Source organism: Camelina sativa, chromosome 6 (assembly GCF_000633955.1).
Source record: "Camelina sativa cultivar DH55 chromosome 6, Cs, whole genome shotgun sequence".
NCBI lineage: Eukaryota > Viridiplantae > Streptophyta > Magnoliopsida > Brassicales > Brassicaceae > Camelina > Camelina sativa.
The window spans coordinates 19,926,321-19,938,697 of record NC_025690.1 but is presented as its reverse complement, the minus strand read 5'-3'; the positions used below and the strand labels follow the sequence as shown (position 1 = coordinate 19,938,697).

The following is a 12,377-nucleotide window of genomic DNA, read 5'->3' as shown; positions in this document are numbered from 1 at the left end:
TAAAGTAGTTCTGTTTAGTTTCCAGTATGATGAACTGATACCTGTCTTTGCTTAGATTTTGGCTCGTAATGGAGAGCAAAGAGAAAAAGAAAAATGGGTTGATCTTATTGGCGATATTGCTGGATGCATTTCAATTAAGAGACCGAAGGAGGTACCTAGTTATTTGATTATTGCAGTTGTGTTTCTCAGGGTCTTTGTAGCCTAACTGTTGTGTACTGGTGTTACAGGTTCGACATATATGCTCGATTCTCACGAAAGCACTTAACCGTCCACAAAGATTTCAAAGGGAAGCTGCTGCCGCTGCATTGTCAGAGTTTATCCGCTACAGGTATAATGTTTTCAATGTCTTCGAAACTTTTGTATCAATTTTATTACTAAAACTGTAGTTTTATGGAATTTTACGCGGCTTAGTGACACACTGATTTAGATACATGTACCCATTCATCTTGTAAGCTCTGTTTGGAAAAGGAAGTTAAGGTCCAAGTGAAGAAAATGGGTTTTAATTCTAGGTCATGTGTATATAAAAGTTAAGAAAAGAAAGTCAAAGGACCGAAGCATCGTGCCTGATATGTGTGTCATGAACAAAACACTTCCTTAGTACTTTAAATTCTTAAGTTTTTAATATTTATGAGGTGCAGTGGTGATTTTAGTTCTGTAATGGAGGAGATGGTCGAGGCACTCTGCCGACATGTGTCAGATGATTCTCCGACTGTAAGGCGCCTTTGTCTAAGAGGATTAGTGCAAGTAAGAGTAATTATGAGCAGTTTTTATTTACTTATCTTGATTGTCTAAGAGGACTAGTGCAACAAATAGTTATGCGGATCAGCTTTATTCCTTATCAGGATTCAAGTAGGTTTGCGAGAAAGTCTATACTCCTTTTTGATTATGATAATGATGTTAGATCAATAGTTAATATCTAAAGAACCCTACATCACTCATTATGGAGATGTGTTACCTTCCAATAAGTAAAACAACTTTATAAACATATTTATAGCATATTGATGCTATGAGAGTTATTTGGCACATATACTAGAGGATATCTTACCAGTTTTGGGACTAAGATGGTCTGCGAAATTTAAATTGTTTTCTGCTGCTTCTCCTATTTCTGAATAATCACTTTTAGCTGCTTTGTGCTTTTGCCAGATGCCATCTGCTTGTATGAACCACTACACAACTCAAGTTATTGGTGTAATATTAGCATTGCTTGATGATCTGGATGAGTCTGTGCAATTAACTGCTGTGTCATGCTTGTTGATGGTAATGCTCAAACCCACTAACAACTGAAGGTTTCTGATTGTCTACCAATTTGTTTAAATTATATATGCTTGTTTTCTTTTGTTTAGGTCACAGAGTCAGCTTCTAATGATGCTGTTGAACCTATCTTGCTGAATTTATCTGTTCGGCTTCGTAACCTTCAGGTAAGGTCCAACTTTAAGTTATCTGAAAGGTTTTAATGAAACTAGTATAAACTAAAGCTTTTAGGCTAGACTCAACTTTGAACAGAAGTAAATTCAGCAAACTGTCAGATACAATTTTCTGAATGGAGTGACGTTGAATTTTACATGAAATTCCAATTTGTAATAGGTTAGTATGGACCCGAAGATGAGAGCCAATGCATTTGCAGCACTTGGAGCATTAAGTAAATATGCTATTGGAGGACAGCGGGAGGGATTTGTTGAGCAGGTGACTCATACTCATTCCATTTCCTATTCAACAAAATACGGATGTCGAGGAAAGAAGATATTTCATTTTTAATCTAAAGCTCATTTGATGAAAATGTCTAATATCAGATTCACTCCTCCCTTCCGCGCTTAGTAGTACACCTCCATGACGATGATCTTAGCATACGGCAGGCTTGTCGGGGAATTTTCTTCATATCTTATTGCTCCTTTGTTTGGTTTGAGGTATCTTTGAGTTTACATATCTGTTATTTTTTTTTTTTTGAATAGGGAACCCTCAAGCGGCTTGCTTCACTCGTGGACATAATAAATTATTCTACCCTTTATGATTCACGTGCTTTTGGTTCTGACGATAGGTGCCAAATCTATGATTCCAAATCTATTTTGTGCGCAATGACCACCGTTATATACTAAAATTTGTTTATACTTTCAGAACTGACTATGAAAACTTCGTAAGGGATCTCTCAAAGCACTTGGTTCAAGAGTCGGAAAGAGTTGATACTTACATGGCCTCAACCATCCAGGTTAGGCTTTCCTTGATCGATTTTCATAGTTACTAAATTTATAAACTATATTTACAATAAGTTCAAGTGATTACTACCCGATGCAGGCTTTTGATGCACCGTGGCCAGTAATTCAGGCGAATGCAATACACTTCTCCACCACCATGTTATCACTCTCAGAGGATCAGCACATAATCTCTCTCTACTACCCACAGGTAAATAAGAGAAACTACATATAAACATGCACATAAGTCTTTATTAGTTCTCAAGCCTGTCTCTTGTTCAGGTGTTTGAAACGCTGGTTAGCAAGATGACCCGGTCACAAGATTCAGTTGTGAGAGCAGCATGCTCATCAGCCTTTGGGTTGCTGCTAAGATCAAGCAAGTCAACATTGTGGAGAGGAGCTCGACTTGATCGGAGCGACTCAAGTAGAAAATCCAATGATCCTGAGTCTGTTAAGAAATAACAGGTGCATTGCGGTCCGTGTGAATACCAACCAGTCTGTTAAGAAAAATCCGGGGGTTTGCAATAAATATTTCCATAGGTACAGTGTGCGATGAGAACCCATCCAGGTTTGTGTGTTTGTTGTAAAGTGTATTATGTTTTCATCTTGCAAGGGTTGTCACTTGTGTGTCATCTCTATTACCGAACTCAGGAAAGAAACATTCACACGAAAGTGTTGTAGGCTCTGGTCATCTTTTTGTTGATTATGATTTTTGAGGCTTTTGCTAGATATAGCTAAGAGTCCAACGTTGGATTTATCTTCGTTTACTGTTATATATGAAATTTTAATTAGTCTTTCAAGTTTCAAACACAAATTCGATCTTGGTAACATTAGTAATTTCTCTTGGTCTCTTTTTGTTTATTTGTATTCTTGAGATTTGCGGTAAGATGTGGCTATCAGCGAGCCTCCAAGTTGCTTTTTTTTTTGTGTCTGTGGATTATCTTCTTTTCGTTATGAAGATATGTCTGGAAACATTTCCTGCGAAGGATGTAGGATGGTCACAAACGGACAAACTACGAATTGGCCAAGAATGTCCTGTAGTAAGCACAATCTGTGGACTTCATAAGAGGTGTTTGGCAAGTAAATTCTGTTTACGTCATCTATTACGTCTTTTGTTCACTTTATTTTTTTGCTCTCCACGTATCTTATCCTATATAAGCTCCACGAATATAAACCAAACCCAAACCAAAACTTGAGTTTCTTATCAAGGTTGAATTGAAATGGCTTCCGAAACAACTAATGAACCTTATCCTCTTCACTTTGTTCTCTTCCCTTTCATGGCTCAAGGCCACATGATTCCCATGGTCGACATTTCAAGGCTCTTGGCTCAGCGGGGTGTCATCGTAACAATTGTTACGACGCCTCTCAATGCAAGGAGGTTCAAGAATGTCCTAAACCGTGCCATTGAGTCTGGCCTGCCCATCAACCTAGTGCAAGTCAAGTTTCCATATCAAGAAGCTGGTTTGCAAGAAGGACAAGAGAATATTGATTCTCTTGAAACGATGGAGCGGATGGTACCGTTCTTTAAAGCGACTAACTTGCTCGAAGAACCAGTTCAGAAGCTCATTGAAGAGATGAGCCCTCGACCAAGCTGTCTAATCTCCGATATGTGTTTGCCGTATACAAGCAAAATCGCCAAGAAGTTCAATATACCAAAGATCGTCTTCCATGGCATGGGTTGCTTTTGTCTCCTGTGTGTTCACGTTGTACGCAAGAACCGTGATATCTTGGAGAATTTAAAGTCTGATGAGGAGTATTTCACTGTTCCAAATTTTCCTGATAGAGTCGAGTTTACAAGAACTCAAGTTCCGGTGGAAACATATGTTCCTGGAGAGTGGAAAGAGTTCGTGGACGTTTTGGTAGAAGCGGATAAGACATCTTATGGTGTGATAGTCAACACATTTCATGAGCTCGAGCCTGATTATGTCAAAGACTTCAAGGAGGCAAGGTCCGGTAAAGCATGGACCATTGGACCCGTTTCCTTGTGCAATAAGGCGGGAGCAGACAAAGCTGAGAGGGGAAACAAATCAGACATCGATCAAGATGAATGTCTTAAATGGCTTGATTCTAAGGAATCGGCCTCTGTGCTCTATGTTTGCCTTGGAAGTATCTGCAATCTTCCTCTGTCTCAACTCAAGGAGCTAGGGCTAGGCCTTGAGGAATCCCAAAGACCTTTCATTTGGGTCATAAGAGGTTGGGAGAAGTACAAAGAGCTAGTTGAGTGGTTCTTGGAAAGCGGATTTGAAGAAAGAATCAAAGACAGAGGACTTATAATCAAAGGATGGGCTCCTCAAATGCTTATTCTCTCACATCATTCCGTTGGAGGGTTCTTAACGCACTGCGGATGGAACTCGACTCTCGAGGGGATAACTGCTGGTCTACCGCTGCTTACATGGCCGCTATTCGCAGACCAGTTCTGCAACGAGAAACTCGTTGTGCAGGTATTAAAAATCGGAGTAAGAGCCGGGGTGGAGAAGCCTATGAAATGGGGAGAAGAGGAGAAGATAGGAGTGTTGGTGGATAAAGAAGGAGTGAAGAAGGCAATAGAAGAGTTAATGGGTGAGAGTGATGATGCAAAAGAGAGAAGAAGAAGAGCCAAAGAATTTGGAGAATTAGCTCACAAGGCTGTGGATGAAGGAGGCTCTTCTCATTCTAATATCACATTCTTATTACAAGACATAATGCAACTAGCACAATCCAATAATTGATTATACTCATCTTTCCATGAAAATTTTATACATTTAATAGATTTTTTTTTGTTTCTTTTTGAAAATTTAATTGGATGGATTAGTTACGAATCAGCGGAAGACAAACATAGAGATAACTTTCACTTTCTGGAGTCAAATTCCAAAAAAGTTGGCCTAAAGTTCGTTTATAGAAATATATAAATTTAAGGCTGCGTTTAATTTTGAGGTTTTCCTCCGACATACCAGTCGTGGGTTTAAATTACAATATGACCGGGTGACTATGATAAATATAAATTGTAAATCATATGTCAAATAATTTTATGAAAAAATGTGAAACGATTAAAAGTGTAGTTACAGTATAAGTATCCATCTTTGGAATAAGATTTCTATTGTGTTCAAGGCCAATTTCAGGAACTTTATATTTTACATATTTAAAGTTTGAACATGATTAATTTTGTTTAGATAGTCTAAGTAAATCTAGATTAACATGGATAATAATTAAAATTTAACATAACATAAACCTAAAGTTTTAAAATATGTCTTGCACGTAGAAAAATTAGATCCAACGATTTGGATTTTTTCTCAAAATGAACAAATTAGAATTATTAATTATGTATGAGAGACATACATATACATTTTTTTTTGGGATTTGTTTAGACTATAAATCTATAGTCTTTCAATCTTAATTGAAATAATTTTAATCCAACCATTCTCCAACTAAAATTGTTAATTAGTATTCACACATATAAATATAACTATCTTATATTATTATTTATTTTTATATTTTTGTCGGCATATAACTATCTTATAATAAAAATATATCAATAACGGCTGTAAAAAATAATGGCTATAAGTACATGTGCATGAGACATTGTGACCCATCGAGACTTTTTTTGTTAACACGTCTCGTAGTAGATATAGTTGTCATGGAAAGAGTCAAATACGATTTGACGGTTGTGGATCTTTTAGTGCCATTTTTATAAAAGTTGAATGAAACTTTGATATTTCAAACAGAAATCGATTTTGGTACGTAATGTCTTCTTTTATATATTAGTCTTTTGAGACTTGCATAGCATGTGTAACTAACTCAAGACTCATGAGAGCCCAAATTTGATTTTGCGTCTTGCGGATCAAGTCCCCTTTTATTTCATTTCTGAATAAAATATTTTTGTAAGCTTTTCCAGTAAAGAAGAGTCACTAGACGAGTGGAGGCCAAGAAATATCCTCTTCGCTGACCAATTTTTCAATTATTATCCCATTACTTGATGTGATGAGCGTCATCTATGACATCATGTTGGTGAAGTCTTATCCGTCTTATATAATCTCACGATCACATACACACACAAAGTCACACAATCCAAGAAACTACAAACTTGAGTATTCCACATTGAGTTGGGACCGGTATGGCTTCGGAAAAACCCCACCAATTTCATCCTTCTCTTCACTTTGTTCTCTTCCCTTTCATGGCTCCCGGCCACATGATTCCTATGATTGATATTGCAAGGCTCTTGGCTCAGCGCGGTGTGACCATAACAATTGTCACGACGCCTCACAACGCCGCAAGGTTTAAGAATGTCCTAAGCCGTGCCATCGAGTGTGGCTTGCCCATCAACATAGTGCATGTGAAATTTCCATCTCAAGAAGCTGGTTTGCCTGAAGGAAAAGAGAATATAGATTCGCTTGACTCGATGGGGTTGATGATGGCACCTTTCATTACAGCGGCTAATATGCTCGAAGAGCCGGTCATGAAGCTCATGGAAGAGATGAAACCTAGACCAAGCTGTATAATTTCTGATTGGTGTTTGCCTTATACGAGTAAAATTGCCAATAAGTTCAATATACCAAAACTAGTTTTCCACGGCATGGGTAGCTTTTGTCTTTTGTGTATGCATGTTCTACGCCAAAACCTCGAGATCTTGCAGAATGTGAAGTCGGAAAAAGAGTATTTCTTGGTTCCTAGTTTTCCTGATAGAGTTGAATTTACAACGCCTCAACTTCCTGTGAAAGCAAATGCAAGTGGGGATTGGAAAGTGTTCATGGACGAAATGGTAAAAGTAGAATACACATCATATGGTGTGGTAATCAACACATTTGAAGAGTTGGAGCCTGCTTATGTTAGAGACTACAAAGAGGCAAGGGCCGGAAAAGTATGGTCTATTGGACCCGTTTCTTTGTGCAACAAGGTAGGAGCAGACAAAGCAGAAAGAGGAAACAAGGCTGCCATTGATCAAGATGAGTGTATTAAGTGGCTTGATTATAAAGAAGAAGGCTCGGTACTCTATGTTTGCCTTGGAAGTATCTGCAATCTTCCTCTGGTTCAGCTCAAGGAGCTGGGCCTAGGCCTTGAAGAATCTCGAAGACCTTTTATTTGGGTCATAAGAAGTTGGGAGAAGAATAACGAGTTAGCTGAGTGGATTTCACAGAGCGGGTTCGAAAAAAGAATCAAAGAGAGAGGACTTCTCATCAAAGGGTGGTCGCCTCAAGTCCTTATCCTATCACATCGCTCTGTTGGAGGGTTCTTAACGCACTGCGGATGGAACTCAACTCTTGAGGGAATAACCGTTGGTTTACCGCTCCTTACATGGCCGCTATTTGCTGACCAATTCTGCAACGAGAAATTGGTCGTGCAAATACTAAAAGCCGGTGTAAGAGCCGGGGTTGAGATGCCTATGAAACCGGGAGAAGAGGAGAAAATAGGAATGTTGGTGGATAAAGAAGGAGTGAAAAAGGCGGTGGAAGAATTAATGGGTGAGAGTGATGAAGCAAAAGATAGAAGAAGAATAGCCAAAGAGCTTGGAGAATTGGCTCACAAGGCTGCGGAAGAAGGAGGCTCTTCTCATTCTAACATCACATTCTTGCTACAAGACATAATGCAACTAGCACAATCAAAGAATTGAGCATACGACACTTTTTTTTGTTTATCCCCTATATAGTAAAAGAAAACCATTCTGCATGTATCGTCGCTGCGTACCAAATTTATTATTCACCTTTAATATTCGATAAAATTACATAAAACTGTCGCTACCATATATATATATATATATTTGTCAACTATCACTGCTGTTCAATTTATTTATATACACAATATTTTGCTCTTATAAATTCTAAAATTGGTAAATATTATTCAAAAATTGATAAATATTATATCTTACATATTTTCAAAATTAAATTAATTTCACTATGTACTGTAATATAATAATATAACTTTATTATGAGATGTAAAAATATATATATTTAAAATCATATCTTCAAAAATATATAAATAATGGTACCTTTTTAATAATTTTATAAAGCTCTAATGGTGAAAGAATCGAACATCATTTGAAACTGGCTCAATGTTTATTTTTTTACTAAAAACAATAACTATATTTGCCCAAAAAAACATATGATCACCAATTAAAATGACATGAATTTATACTTTAATTTGGATAACTATGTTATTAAACATTATATATAAATATGTAGTTATAGTGTTTTTACAGAAATATAAAAATTTAGAAAATTCCGTCCAATAAAAATGAAAACAAGTAATAATATTATACCAATAGCTGAGATATATAGAGATCTAATGACCAATTAAAATTTATAAAATCCAGTGATATAATATAAGGGATCTAAGACCAATTATATAAGGGATCTAATGACCAATTATAGTCTTCCCCTCACGAAACAATTTTGCAATTTTATTTCTCCATCAATTACGGACACATCCATTACTTAAACAAACTAATAATATTCAAATTAATAGAATTCTCCTCAATAAAATACTTACTTGTATCTGCTATATAAAATACTCACGTTTTATACCTCATTTTATTATTTTCCCTTCTCTTACTATATTATTTACATTAAATTGTGATTAGTATAACTGAGGAATATTTCATTCAATAAATGAAGGAAATCTATACTATTAATTGGGGAATACACTTAAGGGTTAAAAAAAAATCATATCAAATATTCATGTTGCCAAACTGTCCCAATTTATATATTAAGAAGAAAAAAAGATTAAACAACAAATTTATTATATTTTAGGAAATCGTTCAAATTAGTTCCATAATAATCAGGTTATGAGAATTTTGTGTAGATTATATTCATGTATGACAATATACGTGACGAGAATTTTGGGAACAAGAATTCAAGCAAAACATATGTGGAGATACTATTTACTCATATGAATTACGAGGAATGAGGTTTTTTTGGGTCAGAAAAAATAAACGTTGCAATCAAACATATTAGACGGGTTTGATCGCTTGAAAATTATATTTTCTAAAAATTATGAATAAATAACTCCACACGTGGTGGAGGTCCGAACCTAGTAAACATTTATACATCAAACAGTCTTTTATTTCCATGTTGGAGAAATTTAAATCAGAGCGTTAGTTAAACACGTACTACTTCCTAAGTTATATATCTGAAGTCATCTTTAACTTCCTAAGAGTTGGTATTAATATAAAAGGCTGCGCCTAATAATCATAAACGAAAAACAAAGCCTTTTTTCTCGAACGTACTACTTTTTACCAGTCGCGGGTCTTAGTTGATTAATAGTTGGAATACAATAAATAAATATAAATATAAGTTAAATAAAAAAAAGTTTTAAAAAATAGTAGATACAGTATGTCTCATAAATAATTGATGTAATGATAATCCGTCAAATATTTAAGAAAATATACACTACATACCAAATTTTACTCTTTTTATTTACAAAACGGGTGAAAAACAAGAAATCATAAATTAATTTATAATTTCCAAAGTTGACAGAAATGAAATATATATATATATATATATAAATAATTAATTTACTAATTTCATTTATCACATATTATAAGTGTTTTTCTAACAAATATCATAATTGTTGGTATATATGTATAAGAATTGAATTGAACTTTAAAATGATAAATAGAAATCGATTTTGATAATGTCCGAAAGAGTCATATTTTGTGGGTGTTTAAGACTTTTATCGCATATGTATCGTTGACGAAGACTCCACGTTTGATTTGTGTCTTTGTAAGCTTTCTCGGTAAAGAAAAGACAATTTGAAGACGCATAATGGTCACGAAAGGACGACAGAAGTTGGTCACGAGTTGTCCTCTTGTAATAACCTCTGCCGATTATGTAAAAACAACTCTATTATTAACGTCATCTACCGCATCATTTCGGTGAAGCCTTTTTTGGACCCCAACTCTTCGTACCCGTCTTATATAATCCCACGATACACTCGCACACAATCAAAGAAATACAAAAATTTGAGAGTTCCTATTGAGTTGGTACGATATGGCTTCCGAGAAAACCCTCCAAGTTCATCCTCCTCTTCACTTTGTTCTTTTCCCTTTCATGGCCCAAGGTCACATGATTCCTATGGTTGATATTGCAAGGCTCTTGGCTCAGCGTGGTGCAACGGTAACTATTGTCACGACGCGTTATAATGCCGGGAGGTTTGAGAATGTCTTAAGCCGTGCTGTCGAGTCTGGCTTGCCCATCAACATAGTGCATGTGAAGTTTCCCTATGAAGAAGTTGGTTTGCCAAAAGGAAAAGAAAATATAGATTCGCTTGACTCCATGGAGTTGATGGTACCTTTTTTTAAAGCGGTTAACATGCTCCAAGATCCTGTCGTGAAGCTCATGGAAGAGATGGAATCTAGACCTAGCTGTATAATTTCTGATTTGCTCCTGCCGTACACAAGCAAAATCGCCAAGAAGTTCAATATACCAAAGATTGTTTTCCACGGCATAAGCTGTTTCTGTCTTTTGTGCGTGCATGTTTTACGCCGAAACCTCGAGATCTTGACTAATTTAAAGTCGGATAAAGAGTATTTCCTGGTTCCTAGTTTTCCTGATAGAGTTGAATTTACAAAGCCTCAAGTTACAGTGGAAACAAATGCAAGTGGAGATTGGAAAGAGTTCTTGGATGAAATGGTAGAAGCAGAAGATACATCCTATGGTGTAATCATCAACACATTTGAAGAGTTGGAGCCTGCTTATGTCAAAGACTACAAAGACGCAAGGGCCGGAAACGTATGGTCGATTGGACCTGTTTCCTTGTGCAACAAGGCAGGAGTAGATAAAGCTGAGAGGGGAAACAAAGCGACCATTGATCAAGATGAGTGTCTTAAATGGCTTGATTCTAAAGAAGAAGGTTCGGTGCTCTATGTTTGCCTAGGAAGTATTTGCAATCTTCCTCTAGTTCAGCTCAAGGAGCTTGGTCTAGGCCTTGAGGAATCCCAAAGACCTTTCATTTGGGTCATAAGAGGTTGGGAAAAGTATAATGAACTATCTGAGTGGATGGTGGAGAGCGGTTTTGAAGAAAGAATCAGAGAGAGAGGACTTCTCATTAGAGGGTGGGCACCTCAAGTCCTTATCCTTTCTCATCCTTCCGTTGGAGGATTCTTAACACATTGTGGATGGAACTCGACTGTCGAAGGAATCACCTCGGGCGTTCCATTGATCACATGGCCGCTGTTTGGAGACCAATTCTGCAACCAAACACTGGTAGTGCAAGTACTAAAAGCTGGTGTAAGTGTTGGGGTTGAAGAAGTCATGAAATGGGGAGAAGAGGAGAAAATAGGAGTGTTAGTGGATAAAGAAGGAGTGAAGAAGGCAGTTGAAGACTTGATGGGTGAGAGTGATGATGCAAAAGAGAGAACAAAAAGAGTCAAAGAGCTTGGAGGATTAGCTCACAAGGCTGTGGAAGAAGGAGGTTCCTCTCATTCTAACATCACATTGTTTTTACAAGACATACGTCAAGTACAATCTGTTTGAATATTTTTGTAAATACAAATTTATGTTTTTGGAGGGTTTAAATTAAGAACAAATTGTTTTAAAATTTTGACCTATCATCTCATGATGATGAATTGATGATTAAAAAATAAAAACAGTATACAAAACTCTTTTTGCTTGGTACGTGTAGATTTCTTTATTTGATTTTGGTAAATTAACAAAAATGCTGTAGATTGTATTCCTTTTTTTTTGTGTGTGCACATATTGTATTCCTTTTATAAATTATTTTATATAATATATTTCTATCTGTGTAATCATTTTTTTTTTCTTCAGGAGATTATCTTCCTTCTTTAGTCTCAATACTAATTACGTCATCTATTACATATGGTTAAATGTTTTTCTTGTTCTATATAATCACGATTTTCTTGCATCTATATATTTATATGCTCACATGCACACACTCATATTCCAAACGAAATAAAAATCTGGAGCAGACATGGCTTCTGAAGATAGTCACCACTCACATTCTTCACTTCACTTTGTTCTCTTCCCCTTCATGGCTCAAGGCCATATGATTCCCATGGTTGATATCGCAAGGCTTTTGGCCCAGCGCCGTGCAACCATAACCATTATCACAACGCCTCACAACGCAGCAAGGTTCAAAAATGTCTTAAGCCGTTCCATTGAGTCTGGCTTGCCCATCAACATAGTGCATGTCAAGTTTCCACATCAAGAAGCTGGGTTACCAGAAGGACAGGAGAATTTGGATTTGCTTGAATCAATGGATTCA

General features: G+C 36.4%; 4 protein-coding genes across 4 annotated transcripts in view; all 4 read left to right on the top strand.

Annotated features, from left to right (window-relative positions):
- Positions 1-2,980, top strand: part of LOC104699273 (protein SHOOT GRAVITROPISM 6-like) — a 20,311-nt gene extending 17,331 nt beyond the window's left edge. Inside the window, exons 40-51 of the mRNA XM_019246402.1 lie at positions 9-12; positions 56-151; positions 228-328; positions 639-744; positions 1,144-1,257; positions 1,344-1,418; positions 1,585-1,683; positions 1,791-1,862; positions 1,950-2,035; positions 2,113-2,203; positions 2,290-2,397; positions 2,469-2,980. Coding sequence (XP_019101947.1) covers positions 9-12; positions 56-151; positions 228-328; positions 639-744; positions 1,144-1,257; positions 1,344-1,418; positions 1,585-1,683; positions 1,791-1,862; positions 1,950-2,035; positions 2,113-2,203; positions 2,290-2,397; positions 2,469-2,648 — 1,132 coding nt within the window. The 3' untranslated portion in view covers positions 2,649-2,980. The remainder of the gene's footprint in view (positions 1-8; positions 13-55; positions 152-227; positions 329-638; positions 745-1,143; positions 1,258-1,343; positions 1,419-1,584; positions 1,684-1,790; positions 1,863-1,949; positions 2,036-2,112; positions 2,204-2,289; positions 2,398-2,468) is intronic.
- On the top strand, positions 3,360-5,016 carry LOC104792460 (UDP-glycosyltransferase 73C5-like). Its single transcript, XM_010518605.2, has one exon. It carries the CDS (start codon positions 3,407-3,409, stop codon positions 4,892-4,894), a length of 1,488 nt encoding a protein of 495 aa, XP_010516907.1. The 5' UTR covers positions 3,360-3,406; the 3' UTR covers positions 4,895-5,016.
- LOC104792459 (UDP-glycosyltransferase 73C3-like) lies at positions 5,977-7,888 on the top strand. The gene has a single exon (XM_010518604.2). The coding sequence runs from the start codon at positions 6,277-6,279 to the stop codon at positions 7,768-7,770; it is 1,494 nt and encodes a 497-aa protein (XP_010516906.1). The 5' UTR covers positions 5,977-6,276; the 3' UTR covers positions 7,771-7,888.
- Positions 10,117-11,736, top strand: LOC104792458 (UDP-glycosyltransferase 73C4). Its single transcript, XM_010518603.2, has one exon. The coding sequence runs from the start codon at positions 10,145-10,147 to the stop codon at positions 11,627-11,629; it is 1,485 nt and encodes a 494-aa protein (XP_010516905.1). The 5' UTR covers positions 10,117-10,144; the 3' UTR covers positions 11,630-11,736.

Coding starts and splice junctions, on each gene's coding strand:
- LOC104792460 (XM_010518605.2), top strand. CDS start 3,407: ATGGCTTCCGAAACAACTAATGAACCTTATCCTCTTCACTTTGTTCTC.
- LOC104792459 (XM_010518604.2), top strand. CDS start 6,277: ATGGCTTCGGAAAAACCCCACCAATTTCATCCTTCTCTTCACTTTGTT.
- LOC104792458 (XM_010518603.2), top strand. CDS start 10,145: ATGGCTTCCGAGAAAACCCTCCAAGTTCATCCTCCTCTTCACTTTGTT.